Raw genomic sequence first — 21,371 nt, forward strand, 5'->3', positions numbered from 1 at the left:
AAAGGTTTAATAGCCTAAAATATTCCAGGCCTGGACAAGATAACAGCTATGACAGGCACACAAAACCATAAATGTCTTGAAGATGAATATAGAACAATTATTTGCTGTTTTTCATAACACAGAAATCAAAAAGCACCAAATAAAATTTTAATTAAGGAAGTGGCTCTGTGTGCCGAAAAAACATGGGCCGGCTTCAGTGTGCGCTCGCAGCCCAGAAAGCCAACCGTATCCTGGGCTGCATCAAAAGGAGCGTGACCAGCAGGTCGAAGGAGGTGATCCTGCCCCTCTAACTCTGCTCTCGCGAGACCTCACTTGGAGTATTGTGTGCAGTTCTGGTGTCCTCAACATAAAAAGGACATGGAACTGTTGGAACAAGTCCAGAGGAGGGCCACAAGGATGATCAGGGGACTGGAGCACCTCCCGTATGAAGACAGGCTGAGAAAGTTGGGGCTGTTCAGCCTGGAGAAGAGAAGGCTGCGTGGAGACCTCATAGCAGCCTTCCAGTATCTGAAGGGAGCCTACAAGGATGCTGGGGATGAACTATTCATCAGGGACTGTAGTGATAGGACAAGGGGTAACGGGTTAAAACTTAAACAGGGGAAGTTTAGATTGGATCTAAGGAAGAAATTCTTTACTGTTAGGGTGGTGAGGCACTGGAATGGGTTGCCCAGGGAGGTTGTGAATGCTCCATCCTTGGCGGTGTTCAAGGCCAGGTTGGATGAGGCCTTGGGTGGCATGGTTCAGTGTGAGGTGTCCCTGCCCATGACAGGGGGGTTGGAACTAGATGATCTCAAGGTCCTTTCCAACCCTAACTATTCTATGATTCTATAATTCTAAGTATTACTGCCACACAACAGTTCTGGTACTCAGCCACAGGCTGCTGTGGACAGCGAAGTATTCAGACAGTATGTAAGTAAATGCTTAATTACTTGAGTAACACACACAGCAGAAGCCTCAGTAACTACTGACCACTGTGGTTAGCGAGCCCCTGAACCCTCCACTGCTGGAAGCCTGGCAGGGTTCAGCTCTGGTCTGTCCTTGGATTCTCTTCCTGCACCTCTCTACCTGGCCAAAGGGATGGGATGTGGGCTAACTAATCCACATACCTTTGACCCAGAATAACTATCTCTGATACCTGTGTCGGAACTGTTGGAACAAGTCCAGAGGAGGGCCACAAGGATGATCAGGGGACTGGAGCACCTCCCGTATGGAGACAGGCTGAGAAAGTTGGGGCTGTTCAGCCTGGAGAAGAGAAGGCTGCGTGGAGACCTCAGAGCAGCCTTCCAGTATCTGAAGGGGGCCTACAAGGATGCTGGAGAGGGACTATTCATCAGGGACTGTAGTGACAGGACAAGGGGTAACGGGTTCAAACTTAAACAGGGGAAGTTTAGATTGGATCTAAGGAAGAAATTCTTTACTGAGAGGGTGGTGAGGCACTGGAATGGGTTGCCCAGGGAGGTTGTGAATGCTCCATCCTTGGCGGTGTTCAAGGCCAGGTTGGATGAGGCCTTGGGTGATATGGTTTAGTGTGGGGTGTCCCTGCCCATGGCAGGGGGGTTGGAACTAGATGATCTCAAGGTCCTTTCCAACCCTAACTATTCTATGATTCTATGAAATTAAGAATTTTAACTTATCCAACTTGTACCTCATTATGCTACGCTGGAATGGAGAATCAGGAGTTCTGAATACTAAACCATCACAGAGCAGTGTGGTAGAGAGAGATGTAGGTGCTTCTGTTTTATCAAATCTTAAAACACTGACAAGGAAAAATTCCAGATGCAGGAGTTTCCTCACCACTACATCCCCCTGCCTGCCTGCCCTTAATAGGTCTAAACTGTTACAGCTGATTTGATTACTGTCACTGTAACTCCAGATTCACTACAACAGGGACACTGCAATAAAGGTCAAGTACAGTTTTCTCACGGACCTCAGAAAGCCAGATGAATGCTCGTGCCTGCACTTCAACCAACTTTAAACATATTTATGTCAAAAAAAGTATGATAACTGGGGCTAAAGCACAAGTGAGAGCCAGCTGTGGTAACTACAGTCACAACAAGCCACAACACCCTATCAGATTTGTGTTATTCCTGCCATCCATTTTTTCTCTGTACTTTTTGCCTCAAGCTGTTTCATTTGTAGTGCAATAAAAAAGAACCAATAGAGCTAAAATATAATTTTTGGACTTTGGCAAAAGCTAGTACTTTACTTCTTGAACTGGTTTATAGAAGTGTTTAGTTGCATTTTGATCTTCAAAAGCCACATGATACTGACATTTAGGGCTGCAGTGTGCAAAGCCATCCTAATCAATGTTCCATGTTTCCTCACGCCCTGATGAAACCTACATGGTGGGAATCAGGCACGAAATCAGCCTCTACAAATATGACAGAACTTCCCACCACCGTACTCTGCCCTTTGAGTGACACAATCAGCATTAGTAAGCAGTGATAAGTATGGCGTGTAAAAGTGTAGAAATCATGTAAATGCAAGCTTGGATATATAGAAAACAATTAAGATAGTTAATACAAAGATTTCTTGGCAACCATGCTCACATGGTTTTTAAAAAGACAAACGTGACTCTAGAATTCATAGGCACATACACACCATTAGAGATGGGCAAACATTAGTGCTTTGTAGAAATACAGACTCACTGGAAACTGCACACAGAGCCACACCTCAGAGAAATACTCTATTTGGAGCAGATGTGAAGGCAGACGATTGAGATGATCAAGGAACTAAAGAGCCTCTCAAGCTACCATAGGAAAAGGAAAAGCTTTACTTGTTCAAAAGAAAAAAGTGGATATGATTGCTACCTACAAATAAAATTTGAAAGAAGAGCATCAGTTATAAGGATGACAAAAGATAACAAGATCTGCTTAGCCTAATGGACAATAAAATTACACAGATAAAATAGTGTAAAATTACCATGAATTAACCTTTGGCAGGAACTTGGAAAGGCTTTAGACATTTGAGCAGAGGTATTAGACAAGCCTTTCAACTGGGAGAAGAGACAAAATGTCATTTCAAATGTAAACAATTTATCCGTAATGTCTTATTACCAGATTCATAATTGAATATAACAGTCATTCCCTCAGTTAAGTCTTGTTTATGCCACTTTTACTATTTCTCTGTCATGCTATTGATACCTTGGATACTAGCTACTGAAAAAGCACTTCAAGAACTGCTCTCCTAACAGTCTTGGATACGAAAAGTCTCTGATATGCTTCTCATTAGTTAACTATTTTAATCCTGCATCTTTGAGGAAAAACTGGTCTGGACAGTGCTCTCAGTTTTCCTGTGTCTGTTCTACACTTAAAATGAGCAATCAGTGTCTTTTGCTAGGGTTCATATACCATGGTACACATTTCCTAAGCAAAATCTATTTTTTGAGCACACAGCATGGATCTTCATGATTTGCAAATAGGAAATCACAAGTGTCAGCCAAGAAAGGTTCTGCAAAAGAAGAATAAAGGCCCTGAATAACACCTAAGCTCTTCCTCAGCAGTCGGGGGGGGGGGGGTGGGTCGCTGCAGAGACAAATGGCTGGCTTCACAGCAGCACTACAATTAACCATGTCTCTCCAGCTCCTTGCAACCTGCCTGTCACCATAGTAACTCGGCGCTGCCACACACACACGGAGCTGGGGAGAACCAAGATAGCAACCAGCTCTTTTGAAGCATTTTTCAAAACAAAGCTGCTTCTTTCTTCATCCATTTCCACAGCAGAAAATAGTTGCTTTAATTTTTTATGTTTTTTTTTTTTTTTTGGGGGGGTGGGGAAAAGCATACTGTAGAAAAGCAAAGATAATTAAATATTTCTTCTGCTTCATATTCGGAATACTTTGACTCATTGAATAGCTGGATGAGGAGCGTCATAGGTTGTGTGCAATGAATTCTGTTAATCTACAACGTAGGAAGTCACAGTCCCTGCTGAGTACTTAATACTAATCACCAAAGCTTCTGAATAGTGAGACAGCCTTAATTGCAGTCTGTAGGCTCACTATGCCCCAGGTTAATTTCTGGAAGAACATAAAAACATTAAACTCAGTATTCTACAGCTGTGATTACCAGTTGGAAAACACACAAACAGCTCTGTGTCTTACTGCCAAGCACACCTGTCCACAGGAAGCTTAGATTTTGCATATTCACTTTTGAGCCTCACTGCACCCTTAGCCAGTATATTATAGAATCATAGAATGGTTTGTGTTAGAAGGGCCCTTCAAGATCACGTAGTTCCAACCCTCCTGCCACAGGCAGGGACACCTCCCTCTAGACCAGGCTGCTCAAAACCTTGTCCAACCTGGCCTAAACACTTCCAGGGATGTGGCATCCAGCTTCCCTGTAAGTGCTTCACCACCCTCACAGGAAAAAGCTTCTTCTTAACATCTAATCTAAAACTACCATCTTCCAGTTCAAAGTCCCCGTTAGGTACTGGAAGGCTGCTAGAAGGACTCCCCAGAGCCTTCTCTTCCCCAGGATGAACAACTCCAACTCTCTCAGCCTGTCTTCATAGGAGAGGTGCTCCAGCCTTTGATCATTTTTGTGGCCTCCTCTGGACTTGCTTCAACAGGTCCACATTCTTCTTATGTTGGGGACCTCAGAGCTGAATGCAGTACTCCAGATGGTGCAGGCCCTTGCACCTGGTCTGTTGAACTTCGTAAGGTTGGCACTGGCCCACCTCTCAAGTGTATCAAGGTCCTTCTGGATGGCATCCCTTTCCTCCAGCATGTCGACTGCACCACATAGCTTGGTGTCATCAGCAAACTTGCTAAGAGTGCACTCAATCCCATGTCCATGTCACCAACAAAGATATTAAATAGCAGTGGACCCATTACTGAACCCTGAATAACACTACTCGTCTCTGGTGTCCTTTGACTGCAACTCTTTGAGTGTGACCACCCAGCCAATTCTTTTGCCACCCAGTGGTCAGTCCCTCAAATCCATGTCTCTCCAGTTTATTGACAAGGATGTCACGTGGAACAGTGTCAAATGCTTTGCAGAAGTTCAGACTGATGACATCAGTCACTCTTCCCCTATCCACCACTGCCACATCCCCATTGTAAAAGGCCATCAAATTTGTCAGGTACAGCTTGCCCTTAGTGAAGCCATGTTGGCTGTCACTCAATCACCTCCTCATTTTTCACATGCCTTAGCACAGTTTCCAAGAGGAACCGCTCCAAGATCTTGCCAGGCACTGAGGTGAGACTGACCAGCCCGTAGTTCTCTGGATCTTCCTTTTTAACCTTTTAAAAAAATGGGGATTATGTTTCCCACTTTCCAGTCAGTGGGAACTTCACTGGACTGCCACCACTTCTTAATTATAACGGACAGTGGTGTAGCCACTTCATCCACCAGCTCCCTCAGGGCTCAGGGGTGCATCTCATCAGGTTCCATGGACTTGTGCACCTTCAGGTTCCTTAGATGGTCTTGAACCTCATCTTCTACAGCATATGGTTCTTCATTCTCCCAGTCCCTGCCTTTGCCTTCTGTGACTTGGTCGGTGTGGCTGGAGCTCTCGTTGGTGAAGACCAACGCAAAAAAAGCCACTGAATACCTTGGCCTCCCCTTTATGTCCTGGATAATCTCTCTCATTAGGAACCACATAATATATCAGAAACAAGAAGATCAGTCTTGTTCTCCCAACCATTATTTATTTTCCTCTGGAAACACATTTTTAAGTATTTTGATTACAAGTGAGACTCTGACTAAGCTCCCGAGTCGAGGTGGCATGTACTATTACTAAATACTACACACATTAACTCTGTACACAACAGCATTTATATTAAAAGGTATTTCTAATCCATTCAGAGCAGTAATGCTTAGGTGGGGCACATTAAGAGTTTTAGTTATTTTTGTGCTAAGCAAGAACAAGCGGTTCCACCCTTCTGCTGCAACCACAGTAAGCATTGCTCATTCAAGAGATTCTTGCTAACAAACAAGGGAAGGAAAACAATTGTTTCAGTCCCATGCTGCCAAATTTCCAGGAGGTGTCAGCCACATTATACAATCCAAGTTCTCAACCTAGGCACATTTTGACACAGTTCTTTCAACAACTGCTCTTCACTGAAATACATTAATCTACAGCAGCATGCCTAATTGGTCCTTTACACAAAAGAAGAATGATCTTAAAGACTTACATTGCTACAGGGTCAGATGAAGCTTGCAAAGGAGGAAGTGCAAGTAGTTAGAGCCAGACAGTTCTCATACACAAGATCCTTCTCCTATCTCTCTCACTATACTGCAGCACTAGTACTTCCAGTTCCCTTGGCAAGCAGAAGCAAAAACCAAGCACACAGAAGGCACTTCTTAGGCTGGCATAAGTTTCTCAGGTAAGCACATCTCACTAAGCACAGGCTCTCAGGACATTACTTCATTTCAAATAATGGTCCACAATATTTCTAGAGAGAAGAAGTAGCTGGGCACATGCAAACTTCAAGCCAGAGGTAGTTTGGAATTTTTGGTTTGGCATGTTTTTTTAAAGGTTTAAAAGCTGGAATTTTCCAGTCTGTGGTCATATTGTTTAAATCTTGTCCTAAAGAATATGTATTTTCACTAGTTCACCCTATACAACATACTCATTCTTGTCTACAAAGAGACTTCTACATTAATTTTATTAACAGAAACCAGAATGAAGATCAGAAAACCATTTAGTTCTGATTTTATTTCAGGGTGCTTTTAAATCATTAGTAACTTTATTCCTCATGGAGATTGCTCCTCTGCACACGAGCTATCTGCCTATATGACCTGTAAAACAAACAAACAAACAAACAAAACCACAAACAAAAAAACCTGAAAGTAACACTGGGGCACTCATTAAAATGTTCCACCCAGCTGGGTACCCTAGGAGAGGGGGAAGAGCCACAAAGTAGTTTATCCTTCTTACAGCTAACACTTCAGGTTACACGCTATTCTGTCATGCACTCAAATAACATTTCAAATTTTGAACTTCATAACTATGAAACTTCTGAAAAAAATAAATTATGTTCTCAAGGCAGTGACTCCAGAAGTCAGAGCCTTAAACATTGCCGTAAAGGATATTCAGACATTCAGTTTATCCTGCATGCAAAGTGGCTGGCTTAGTTTATGAGAAAAGGGAGACCTGTGTGTTTTGGCAGGTGGCTACAATAAGAAATCTCTAGGTTCTCAGCTAGGTTATTTCTGTCTTAGCATAATTATGAGAACTTTAAGAAACATTTCTTCTCTTGCTTTCTCATACCTCCTGCGGTGTAAGAACTTTCACTCAGGTAGTTTTGAATAACCAGTTGGGCTTTCTTCTCTTACTGCTGAAAAAAAGTGTGAAGAACCAGGCTGAGTTCTGCCGGTTTGAAAAGGAGAAAGAAAGAAAAAGGCACTGACATGCCAGTACAGATATGTGCTGGTGATTATATCAATCAGCCTTAAATTAGACACTGATTTGCAGTTGTGTTCATGGACATAAGCCCACGTGTGCTTTCAATTTCTCTCTGGTCAAAGATCATTGTTTCTTTGGCTTGCATGTCATGCGGCAAAAATTAACCAGTGATACAAACTAATATCATACCTTTAGTTCGTTTAAGCTGTCTGCCATCAAACATACAACTTACGCAAAAGTTCTTTGGTAAGACTAAAGCCTCTGGCACTCTCCAAAAAGTCCAAAGTAGCTAAACTGAGAATGGAATGAAGTTTCCATCTTTTTTGAAGACTTGCTTGTTTAGTTGTTCAGCATTTAATTTAAACTACTTAATTCTAATAGGAATAGGTTTAATTAAGTTCTGATTAATTTATTTATGCATTCTAACAAATATTCTATAGCTATTTTTGAAGTTTATTTCTATCAGATATTTGTGTTTGGGTCATTTTTTTCTATTGTTGGATTTTTTGTTTGTTTTTAACAAGAGCTAATGAATAACCTTATAACTACTCTAATTCCATCAACTAATTTGTAACATAGTTCCTATGTATGTATGAACATCATATGGAAGAATTACTTACAGCTTTCCCATTCAGTTTTCTAAAGTGTTGCTTTATATAAGTCAGATGCCACAAGTCTCTCAAGAAACTAGATTTTAGTTTCTTATTATGCAATGTCAACCTTTATATACTTGCTATTTTATAATGCTTAGAATATTTGGCAGCTGTAGCAATGTAGTATACAGAAGGGTCAAAGGATTCATTCATAAGCAAAAAATATTAAATATTCTCTGGCAAGTGGGATTAAAATATAATGAACTTAAAAATCAATGATGCATAATTTAAACTGATAAAAAAGTTTCAAGCTGCTCCAATTATAAACTAACATTTTAAATTGAAATATGAACAAGATAACATGATATTGACAGAAAACTAACACCACTGACTTTGTGAGCACTCACAGCTCTAACAGAAGGATGAAATTAAGACACTTTCTCATTCCACTTCCATGAAATTTCATTTCCACTGGGGTGGATGTGATATATGAATTGCTTTAGTTAAGTTCCATGCTTTTCCAAATGGAAGAATACGAAACACATTGTTGATTCAGGCACTCCAGACACTATTAATATGAGTTTCCACCCAGAATTTGTATTTTTTATACACCTTAAGACTCTTGATCCAAAGCCAAGAAAGGTCATACCTTTCCCCCCTAGCACATATAAACTGAAACCTCTTAAAGTTCTTAAAAATACTCCATCTGCTGTTGTACTGAGATTTCCAGTTGGTCAATTCCTTAAGTGGAGAACATCTACTGGAAAAGAACAGAGCAAGTACTTTGGAAAATGACCCTTCCTTAAAGTTATACTGTGTGAAGGCATTCCCAACACTGACTCCATCTGAAAGTCACTATAAAGGGTTCCCATTTTTGACAGCTGTAGCATTCACGAGCCTAGTTCTGAAAAAATCCAGAAACCCCTTCTAATCCCACCAAAAGACACACTGCCAAAACACTAACCTAGCATTCTTTAGATATCAGTGGTCACAGCCACTACAGCAAGTAATTTGGCACAGCAAGACCAGAACATCAGATGAAAGTAACCTGTGTTGAGCCTTCCCAACTACACTGTGTGGTGTTCAGGATTGTTGCTTCAGACTGCACCTAGCCTGGTCTCCTGGACCTAACCTAAATGTTCTGAAGCTGTTAGGAGATTCAAACCCAGTGACTGATCCTTATGTATTCCTTGGGGCCAGGAGCACATTTGGTGCACACCTGGAATGCAGATTCTTCCAAAGGAAATCGAGCTCATGCATAGCAAAATCATTCTGCAGTTAAGTGGGGGCACTGTCTTAAAAGATGTGCTACTGCTTTGAATCAAAACCCTAACGAAGAGGTAGACTGTTACCTACTACTGTCTTGGTTCTCTAGGCCTTTTATCTACTCATAAACCTCCCTGCTCAGACCTCTTTTCTGGACTTAATTCGTAGCTTTCAGCCATTCCTTAAGACTTAACTAATTTTTTCCCATTTTTGCTTTTTCCTGCCAAACTCTTTGCAGTAATTTTTCTCTCTAAAAGCCATATTCAAATAATACACACCAGCTAAAAAAAAAACCACTGAAGTGTTTGGTTTTAGCTGATTTTCATGCAGTATTTCCCCTACCCTAAGATAACACTTTTTTTTTTTTTTTGAGGGGGGGGAGTGAGAGTTGTGTGGAGTGGGGAAGGGGGAAGTTCCAAACTCACCAAGTTCAACAACCACTAGATAGCAAAGTTGTGTCTTACATGTCAAGATGTTAGTATTTATCTGGACATTTTACCTAAAATGCTCAAGTTCCTTCAGCAGCTATGCTCACTATGCACCACATCATTAGATGATGGTTCAGATGAAGAGATGTTCTTGAAGCACTAATTTCTGTCATAGGTGTCTGCTTTCCTCAAAAGCAGTTTCTGAAACAGCTTAGAATTATGCAGATATGAAGCTGTTACTTCACCCACTATCAAGTGCTTATGTACATAGAAATGTCATTGCTTTCCGAACCTAGTTTGAGCAGTGTCCTGGCATTTTTCTATCTATACCTCTGTTTCACAATCAAACCCTATGTGAAATATCTTGAAATGTCCAGGGCACACCATGCTTGGAAGGAAAGCCCTGCACTACACACGTCCTGCTCTTTCTGCAGACACCACCAGACGAAGATAAGGAAGCCTACCTAGCCGTAGTGACTGGCAGCAGAAGTTGTAATCAAGTGCTAATAGGCTGAAGTGAGCTGCTAATGGCTGTCACTACATATGGCTTTAGTGTGGCATTACTTAAAAGAAGCTCCCTGAAAGAAATCTAAGGGGTGTTCTTTACTTCTAGAAATTCTCTGGTTAATAACCTCTTTTGCTAACATCTGTGGCTTTAGTTACATGCACTTAAATGCTGAAAGGGTTGTCTTTAAGGTTCTCCAGAAGTCTCAGGTATCCTATGCCTAGTGGAGAGGACATGCTCATGACTGTCTTTGCCAGTGGTAAGCCCTATCAGACTTCTGTGTCTGAAGAGACTTACATCAAGCGTATTAAGAACTAAAGCTTCAGTCCAGGGTCCTGCAACTGGCGAGTTGTCAAAACACAAGGCATTCCTATCATCCCAGCATGATTCAACTTGCTGCCCAAAAACCAGATCCAGCAGCCTTTGATCTTCAAAGATGACAGGGAACAGCCTTAGAGGCAGCCAAATGCGTCTTTCTGCATTACCAGATTGCTACAAAGACAGGCAGATGGGTGGAGCAGCCTCTGCTTTACTACCATAGAAGCAGCCCAGTTCTGTGTTAAATTACAGCAGCACAGAAGAGTACATATGGCAAGTGGGAGAAGAGATCCCAAATTCAGCTGTGCAGCTGCTAGGTGGGACCACCCGGGCCATACAGACATTGAAGAGACACTTGTTTTTGCTACACTGAAGTAAGAATAATCCAGTCACAGAGACGGCAGATCTGGGCACTAATACCCTTCTTCAAGGGGGTCTTTCACTAGTACCTAGCTACATCCCACATTTAGAAGTATTCTGACACATCTGTGTGAATCTTTTGTCTTTAGGATAAGAAGAGGTTAACTGTAGCAAGAAATCATTTGCACAAACAATTACAGTTACATTACTATAACTGAGAGTAAGAATCTCTTACCTCACCAAATGCACCTCTTCCAATCACTTTGATAATTTCAAAGTCATCTCGATGGAGTTGCATTTCCTTTACCAATTTTGTAAATGGTCTTGCTGTTTAAGAAAAAAAAAAAATCAATTATTAAAGAGAAATCATTTAAGCCAAAATAATGCATAAACTAGAGGTCAAAAGCATTCATTGCGTACACAGTACAACAGCAGTTTTTCAAGTACTAGTAGAATTATGGAAAGAAAAAAACCCTACACTATTATTTTTTTTTTTAAGTTCAATCCTATATTTGGTTCTGCCTTGCTGACAGCAAATAGAGAGCAAAGTAGTCTTTCAGAAGGATTTCTCTCCCCCTCCCCCTTTCTTTACGGTTTTGTGATTCAGTGAAGGACCATATGAAAGAGAGAGAGTTGATTCATTATGGGTAAACAGAGAAAATCTGTCCTATCCTTCAGCCACTAGAATAATTCTCCTCTTAAGCTTCACTTTTGATTATTTCAGCTAGTACCTTCTAAAGCTTTAACAACCCACTTTCAAGAGAGAATTGTCTCAATAGCAACAAAACCATTTTCTACAAAATCTGTGGCTAATTTAAGATTTTTACTTTGAACTATCTTTTCTGTTAAGCAACAATCACTAGATCTCAGTAAGTAATGAAGGGCTGCAACCTAATGGATATCCAGCAATTAACTAACTCACATGTACTTCGTTTCGGTGGTCCCACTGGATTCAGGATATCTCTCAAACTATGTGGTTGATAAATTCCACTGTACCTACAGATCTCAATCTTCTCCTCTCCAGCTCCCTTTCAGAATATTTTTTTTATTTCTATCATATCACAGGATGAGAATTACTATTTATACACAACATTTATTACAATTCATTACTCTAATTATGAAGACCAAATCAGCAAGAAAAAACAGTGGTGCAAGCTAAACTGCACAGGAGCAAGTGTGGTGCCTATAAAGTGGCAGCTTATGCATCTAACTTAGCACAAAAAAAAGATCGCTCTTCTTCACAAACATTATTAAACTAAAAAGATTAAGTTTTTAAAAACACACATTTCCCCATTTGCAACTGAATAAAACATCACAGAACTACAACTTGTAATTTAACCCAGACTCCCATTTTACCCACCTTACATTATCATTAAGCCAAATAGATTTCCTACAAGAGGGGTCACTGCCTTGACAATGTATTTCAGATGTTAACACAAAGAAACCAATTTTACAAACACACAGTAGATATGGAAGTCTGAACTGGAGATTACAGACTTCAAAATTCATATAACAGCTAACAAAAAGAAGAAATTGGTGTACTGAAGAGTAGGCACACTGCTTCTTCGTACAACTTGAGAGGTATCATTGAAAAGGTTTCCCCACAAGTAACACCCCTTTCACTGCATGTTTCTTGTCTATCTAAAGTACAAAATTTAAGAACAAGACTACTGGATTTTCTACTAGATTACTCATTTCAGCTGGGCAGAAACATTGAATGACTGCTACCATTTCACTTCAAAAACTGCCAGAGTCCTAGGTTGGTCCTGGTTTTTCCATTTCAATTGGTCAACTGAAGTACTACATGTTAAAATTAATTAGTTTAATAGATGTAAATGGAGAAAAAAAAAAAAAAAGTACTCCCTCCCTAAAAGGAAGTTATCATTTTGACAAGCTAATTGTGCACTTAACTCATATTGGCTTTTAGTGTTTAGCAGGTGTTCAGAAACACTGCATGTTCAGTGATCTCTCTCTTGGCAGGCTCAGCATCAAACATGAATATTCAAATGTACAGAAAAATTTTGAATTGGATAGGACTTTCTCTGAAATGGAAAAAAACCCTTCAAGTCTTTGTCAAGGCATCCAAGATTCCTTAAAAGGAAGTAAAATTTGGAAATAAAACCTAATATCCACAGAATCTCATAATCACAGACATAACAATAGAGGTTATGCAGCAGACCAGAGCTCAGAGGAGGCAACACACCAGTAGTTCATTTAAACTCATATTTACTTTACTGGCATCTTGGAGTAGAACCCTCTTTACACCAGGATGTGACCTACTGCTTTTAAGTACTGGATTGAACAATTTTTACCTCTTAGTAAGTTAAATAAAAAAATATTTCCAATTTGCTTTCCTGCTCCCACGCCAGGAGGTTGCTGTTCCTCGACCCTCTAGTACCCAGATCAGTAACATATGCAGAACTGTCCAAAATGAGTGAGCAGAAACTTGCAACATAAAGTATCAGAGAGCTGTGTTCACTGTGCTTGCTAGAATGGTGCCAAGTGATTGATATACGCACAGTGATATACCCTAAAGCTGGTAAAAAGCTCCAGCTTCTCCTTTTATATATCACTACTTTATAAAGAGGGAACTCAAAGCCAACTTCTCTCCATATACTGGAATGAATAATTACACTTTACTGACAACTTCTGATCCTAATACTAAAAGTAGGACTTACTACTTGGAGTTGATTTAATACTTAATGAAGTATTTCATCCTGGCAAACAGAAGCATTAGTTGTATTGGGGGTTTTGTTGGCAGTGATTATTGAATTTTGTTATATATACTGTTGTCAGGGTAACATTAGCTGAGAGTAATTGCAAGACTTTGTTTATTCATGACTGTGAAGCTGTAATGAGAATTTGGAATAGGTGTTCCATGTGCAATACATCTGCATGCATCACTGCCTTTTCTCTCAGGCTGATTCTACATTACTATACTCACACTTGTTTGGAAGAAGGGTGCTCTCCATAAGGACACACAAGAAAAAAACAGAACAAAGTAAACAAAAAAACCCAAAACAAATCAACAAACCCACTAGTTTTAGAGAAGCCAAGCAATGTATGCTCTCAAGAGTATAATACAAAACAGGAACAGTCGATGTTTTGGCCAATATTCATAATGGGAAATCAAATGCCAGCATTTATTTCTTCATTGAAACCCATGGTTTGTTTGAAAGTCATAATTCTCTACCTGCAAACAAATTCTATCCTGATCATATTCTCCTGTCTTCCCTTGGTAAATGGGACTAGGATATTTTGTTTGTACAGAAAAAACATCTACTTGAATAATTTGAAAACATCATTTGAAGTGCAGTCACAGGTAAATAGGTTTGTTAGCTAGTGCAGCTACACTGCAGTCAATTTGTATTATGCCACCTGATAAAAGATATTTGAAGACTGTTTCAAAATGATCAAAAACTGCATCAACTGCCAGCAGAGACTACCTGAGACAGCAGACTAGACACTCTACACTGCTACCCTGGGAATGGGTGCATGCCAGACTGTCAAGGTCAGAAGCATATGCCAAATGTCCTCTAATTTCTGACAGCAAGTCAGGGAAGGATAGTATTGTCAACACCACTCTCAAAAAATAATAGGACAATTTTTCACAAGCTAGACTGTGGTTAAAAATAAGAAGTGTTGAGGTATGTCTTGGATTTCTACTTTCTGCTCAGATATTGAACCATTCAATATATGTCCGTAATTTACTATCTGGAATCACAAAACTTAGCACCTTTACAATACAGTGGAAAAAAACCCAAACCCCACTGGGTTTATGATAACTACTGCTTCAGTGGTGGAGTTACCCAATGGCTCTAATTTGAGGACTCCTGCCTGCGCTGTTTAACAGTACAAGTTTCCAGAAATTCAGTCACAAAAACCACTGAGTCAAAGTTGCCAAATGTCCAAGAATATCTGATGGTTTGTATCATTGGCAGCTTCAAGTTTTAAATAAATGTGACAACTGCAAGAAAATAATACACAGAGTTACAATTCAGGCTGAAAGGGAACTCAGTAGTTCTCTAGTATAATCTCCTGTTCAAATTACAGTCAGTATTGGTTTCAGACCAGGTTACTCAGGGTTTTCTCTGTTCAGATCTCAGTAACTTCCAAGGATGGTAACTCTATGGCCTCCCTGGACAACCTATTCATATACTCAATGACCCTGCACCAGAGAGTTTTGCAGTTCTGAAGTGATCTTATAAGTGATTTGGGGTTTAAGTCATTATATAACACCAGGATAACATTCAGGTAGATCTACCCAGAAGCTATGTCCAAACTGCCTGGTCATACAGAAATTCATCTGCCACCACTCTCCCTTTATCTACTTATCCCCTTTACAAAACCTTGTGGTAGGAAACTATGTGAATTGCAAAATATTAATGTCAGGGAAACAACAAAATGACGCAGATAATTGTCTGTGGAGCCATACTCCCACCAGGCAGATCCAATATTTTATTTAAGATGTTTTCTTTGGAAGAAGAACATGAAAGAACAGCAAGTTTTACCATTTCTCTCAACCAACTCTCTGAACTTACATTGTAGAAATCAAGTAACTTGTTTGCCCTTTGTGCTCTCTTTTCAAAGAAACAGCATTCCTGTGATACTGCTACTAAAACAGTAGGCTGGCAGGTTTAACAAGTTAGTGCTTGTATACATGTCTTGGGAGATACTCACACCCAGGTAGCCCCAACCTGCTTACTACGGTGATAAATACCTGTTACAACCCACACTTATGTTTAGAGAAGTACAATCCTCTTGCTACCTAATTGTGAAATTTCCCATGTATTTTGGAAATGTCAATTTTTGTTAATTCTTCTAACCTTTGTTGACTCCAGTCTTAATGTTGCCAGTTACACAACCTTGCCTCCCTTTTCCTGTGCTGGCCTGTTTCCTTTTACTGTCAGGCCCTGTGAATGCTTTTTTCCAGTCTGGTTTCCTAAGGAAATATGGTATGTGTGAGCAGACTGTTTGGCAGTCCAAATCCATTCCTCCTGCCTGGCACCTTTCGATTACAGTGAAGACCATAAATATCCCCTTTACCAAATTTAACTGAAGTTGTTCAAGTTGCTACAAGTTTTATGAAAAACAAAACAAATCCTGGCCCCCCGCAAAAAAACAAAAAAAACAAAAAAAAACAAAACCACAAAAAAACCCCCCAAACAAACAAAACCAACAAAAAACCCCAACGAAACAAAAAACAAAACAAAACAAAACAAAAACCAAACCCAGCAGAGAACAGTGTTTAAGTGCTGAAAGGCCAGGCTGAAGGGGGCTTTAAGCAACCTGGTCTAGTGGAAGGTGTCCCTGCCCATGGCAGGGGTGTTTGAACTACATGATCTTGAAGGGCCCTTCCAACCCAAACCACGACACAGGAGAAAAAAGGAAGCTTACAGCAGAAAAGGGAAGGTAATAATGGCGGGAAGGGCAAGGGGTTATTCCACTGAGCCTAGTAAAGCAGACAGATCCCAATTCTACTTCACCTAAGTTCAAGCAAAAGGTGACACATTCTGCATTCTCTGACACATTTTCTGCTGAGCCTTTGACTTCTGCCATGCCTTCCCTCCCAGTTTTATAACATACATACACACACTTCACTTCCCCTGTCTGCCTCTTGCTCAGTGATCTGATTCTTCATCATTCATCAACATCCATTAGACAAACTCAGTGGTGCAAGACTTGGGTTATCATTATAATGACACAAGCTCCACTGCATTAAAAACCTGAGAAGCACAATCTGGTTATGTCTTGCAAAGTGCTTCCAGCCCTTGCAGAACAGCCTCTTGATACGGGACACTACTTCACACACTGTTAAGAGTCCCCTCTATCCTTTGAGCAAGGCCATCCAGTTTTATACTGCCTGGCAAGTCAGTACTTCATAATTTTAAGATATTCTCTTCTAATAGTATTATTCTGAACTGAGATGCCAGCAGAAGAAGACTTCTATACACTAATACAAACATTAAGAAAAACTTAATCTTCCTGAGGCTGACTGCCAGTGTTTTTCAAGAGAATAAATGGTAACCATTATTAAATATTTCATTGAAATACTTAATCTGATATACAAATGTTAAAAAAAAAACAAACCTCAAACTTTCCTGAAGAAGCAGCACATTTGCAGCCATGATTACAGACTTTGCTTTGTTTAATGAAGGCCTTCTGACAATAGTAAGATAGAGTACCTATCCACTTTCAATCAGATACCTTGCTGGCAAATAACAGAATCATGAGGTTGGACAAGATTTGGATTAATTATATGCAAAATCCTCAAAGGTTAAAAAGGATAAAATCATCATTACTTTCAGGCACAAACCAAGACTGAGCGCTCACAGCTTTTGCATTTTGCTCCACAAGCGGCTTTATCAGTTACAGAACTGATCTTGGTGTTTAGAATTTGTATACCAGTTTGTGATAACTGCATGGAAAATCACCATGCTAATGGGTAATGGCATCAGGAAATGTTTTAAAGAAAAATATTGATCAGCAGTTCTGCTACTGATCCCAACAGCATCAGTAAATTGGCCAGCAGAAGAGCAAGCATTTACCTTGAAGCATCATCCCTGTTCGCTGTTACTCTTCTTGTGTGGCAAGCCCCAAAAGCAAGTTCCACATAGAACAACTCAATAAGCAGCAGTATGCTACCATTTGCCAGCTCCTTGATGAATGTTACCACAAACACTTAATAGCTGGCTATCTGCCTGACTAGCCCATTCACTGCTTTTCATGCTTACAATGAAAGGACACTGAAGATAATACTCAAGATTTGTACAGACAAGTTAAGGAGGAACAGGCAGATGGTTCTGAGTAGTCCAAGTGACAAAATGTGTTGCCAAATGTCCTGTCAAAGCCACTGTGCCTCTCTGATCCAAGAACAAACACCAAATGACTTGTTGCTGTACTCATACATAAGACAGTAGCTACAGAAAAATAAGCCAGGTAGAGTTTGTTGGGTTTTTTTTATACTGAAGTTGACCTGGGAAGATGAAACTGTTAGTACTAAGAATGAAGAAAAATGTGACTGTAAATAGCATTTCATTGGGAAACACAGAAGTGATTTACCATCCACACTAGCTTGGTGCAGCTTCATTATACACAACATTTTAGCACACAGCTATCAGGACACAGAAAGACTTTTTAAAGCACAATGACACATTCTGAAAAAGAAACCCTGCACCTTTATGACTACTAACCAAGGCATTTCAAAAAACACTCAGCATCTTGAGATTAAGTTCTAGCCCAAACCTCGGGAGAATTAAGAAAGCTCCAGGAGAAACTTGTGTTCCTGACTGCAGCCTATAGTCCAGTTTTTCATGCCCCTTTCCAGATTGCCCCTGGGACTGTCTGACATCCCAGACATTTGAGACAACTGAATAGTGGAGCTACATGACCACTTTATTCCAGGAAATCCATTCTGCTGCTGAAAGAGTTCCTCCTTGTTCCTTTCCACCACACTTCACTCTATTGTCTGGATCATCATCAATGTTCACCTGGTATGCCAAACCAGGGAATATTTCCAGGAGAAAGCTAATTTGTCTATCCTGTCCCCTCCTGCTGAACCATTCACCCAATGTGACTCACACACAGCAGTGACATTGGAGCCCCAGCCCAAGGTGGGCAGCAGGATGAGGGTGGAGAAGGGCAAAATGGCCTTGTTTTTGAATTTTGCAGGTGTTGGAGAGGCCCTTTAAGCCACAGCAAATGGTGATCATGTACTGAAGCACATCAATAACAGGAAAATTCTTTCAGGCTTCTACATGAATCACTAGTTTCAAACAGTAAAATTTCAGTGATTCAATTTCTTTAATTCCATTTAAAAAATTGTAAATATTGCTAAATCTTACTGCAGGATGAATAATCTAAAAAGCATAGTTAATATTTTTTGTAGAAAAGTCTGAGAATTATGACAGCTCAGAAAAGCTCTTTGATTTCATCACTTACTTTTCAGATAATTTCTAACTACAGATTAAGAAAAAAATTTTAGCTCACCCAAATTTCAATAACAACACATAAATGAATTTAAATGTCATCAAGCCAGCACTTCTTGCACACCCTGCTAAGAAACAAAACTCCCAATCTGATGGCCACACTGTGCTGATAAAAGCTTACATATACTTACTTCAATTATGAAACCACCACTTACATTAATGTAGGAGCAAAGTTCTAGCTTTCTGACTGCATGCTTTATTTTATCATCAAAGTAAAACTCGGCAAGACAAGCAGCATAACTGTTTTATCAATTACTTGTAGTAAACAGACATCTTTTGTTTTCACCAGATATACACAAGATGTTCTCTCAAGTCACTAAAACCTTAATACATGCATTATGTAACATAACAATTCATACTTTACATTGGTTCTATGATACCACCTCCTTTATTTTAAAAGTTAGACTTCTATTAATAAGTTCTTCTTGACAAAGCATCTTACACAAATGCAGAATCACAGATTATAGAATCCCAGGTTGGAAGAGAACTCGAAGTCCAACCTTTCTAGGCAAAGCATGACCTATACTAGATGTCCCAGCCAAATCTTAAAAGTGTCCAAAGTTGGGGAGTCCACCACTTCCCTGGGGAGATTATTTTAGTTGGCAGATTGTTCTCATGGTGAAAAATTTTCCTCGTGTGCCCAACTGGAATCTCCAATTCTAAACCAGCAGAAACCCAACCTACAAAGATACATAATGGAGAAATCATCCTTTAGTTCAACAACCTGAATCATCGTCTCTGAAGGGTCAGGAGAAGCTTTGACACCAATGCAAGCAAGAAGGGTAATGGAGCGCAGCTCTGTTTCAGGGGCCATCACCTTAAGTAGCACAGACAAGGAGAGGCGAAGTGCCCATGCAATGGCCGTCACAGCAGTCCAATTGCTGCAGAGGTGGCTTGTCTTGGTGCTAACACCCAGGCAGCTGCACAGAAAGTTGGGTAAGGGAGCAGAGTGAAATGACAATTATATTTTTTGTGATGCTTCAGTTCTCAGCCAGATCAACACCATGAACCAGGAAATATAAGACTAAGGGGATGGGCATTACATCAGCTTACAGTGCTACAGAATGCAGTAAATACCATAAGCTGGTTTTCAATTTCAGGAGTTCAGATAGCAACAGCTACTTTAAGCATAGGTGTGGCACATCTTTCTTTTCACCCCACTTCCTTCTAAATAGCAGTGGGCAGCATGACATTTTCTCAGACATTACTCACCCTATTTCAGAACTTCCCTGGAGCTCCAGATCTAATTAAAAGGTGAATTAAAAGTCAGAATTTTGCCATAGGAAAAGGCCATGAAAACATGTGACAAGCAATTACTACAACCAGGCACGAGACTATTTAGAGTAGCTCAACTTACTCAAAGAAGAGGGTGACTGTCTTTAAATCTGCAGAGAATACTAGCAAGTCCTGCTCTAAGATTTGTTACACATTATAGTGGAAAGCTCAGAGTGGATTTTTTGCTATTATACTCTTGACTTCTTCAGCTTCCTTTCTACACCAGGAGCTCTGGATCTACAGCCATTCTGCCTTGCTCTGCCCCTTCCAATGCCTCTGGGCTAAGAGCAACAAAGAGGAAAACCTTTACAGCAGCACTATTTTCACAGATTCAAAGTGTTAAGTCACTATTAACATAACACAGGGCAAGCAGGGCATTAGGAGCATGGTCAGTCACCTGTAATAGGAAAATCCCTGGGATTTGGGGTATTCAGAAGACAAGCGCATCTCCAGAAGGCAGCATGCTTACTGACACTTGTTCAGAAAGGTTGTAAACAGAGTAGAAAGGGAAGAGAAATACATCTCTCAGCCTTCCAAGTGTGACAAAAACTTTACCCAGGTAAAGCAACGTTCTTCTCAATTCACTATGCAACTTTTTTGTGTCTTACTGACTCAGCACATTTCAAAATTTGTCAGTATCTATCCCCAGACTTTCCTTATATTACAGTTAAAATTTAAATTGAAAAAGGAGAGCACAGATTTTGCAGGGGTGAGAGGAGAAAATAAATCTACTGGAAATCTATGAGAAGTTCCTAAACCTGGCTTTAGATGTAGACTTCCAGAAATGGAGTCAAACTGCGTGGTACATGGATCATTAGCAGAACAATGTTTTTTTAGAGTGCTCATGGCTCAAAAAAAGTGCCAAAAACTGTCATTACTAAGAAATAAACGAAGACACCTTCAGAATTCTGTTCTAATTCAACTAATTATTACAAAGTTTCAAACTGACCAAGATCATAACACCTGCTATTAAGAATAAAAATCCATCAAAGGCTTGCTTGGAAGCAGGGCTTTGTTCAGCTGTTTGCCTGGTTGGCTGTTGCTTTTTTGTTTAAATAGACATCAAATAACACTGAAAGAAAACATTTTTGGATAAACATTAATTTGGAATATTAAGGCCAGGTTGGACAGAGACTTGGGTGACATGGTTTAGTGTGAGGTGTCCCTGCCCATTGCAGGGGGTTTGGAACTAGATGATCTTAAGGTCCTTTCCAACCCTAACTATTCTGTGATTCTATGATTAGACAAATGACAGTTTATACAAGTTCCAATTTTAAACTGTCCTTTAAAT

General features: G+C 40.0%; 1 protein-coding gene across 8 annotated transcripts in view; it reads right to left on the reverse strand.

Moving 5' to 3' along the window:
- The window catches only part of CDC42BPB (CDC42 binding protein kinase beta), a 96,239-nt gene that overhangs the window by 57,867 nt on the left and 17,001 nt on the right, over positions 1–21,371 (reverse strand). For all 8 annotated transcript variants that reach the window (XR_013956978.1, XM_080619019.1, XM_080619018.1 and 5 more), the window contains exon 2: positions 11,053–11,144. Coding sequence is in view for 7 of the 8 variants with exons in the window: in XM_080619019.1 (XP_080475145.1) it covers positions 11,053–11,144 (92 nt within the window). In the remaining variant the exon portion in view is untranslated. The remainder of the gene's footprint in view (positions 1–11,052; positions 11,145–21,371) is intronic.

This window comes from Psittacula echo (genome assembly GCF_963264785.1).
Source record: "Psittacula echo genome assembly, chromosome: 5".
In the NCBI taxonomy this organism is placed as follows: Eukaryota; Metazoa; Chordata; class Aves; order Psittaciformes; family Psittacidae; genus Psittacula; species Psittacula echo.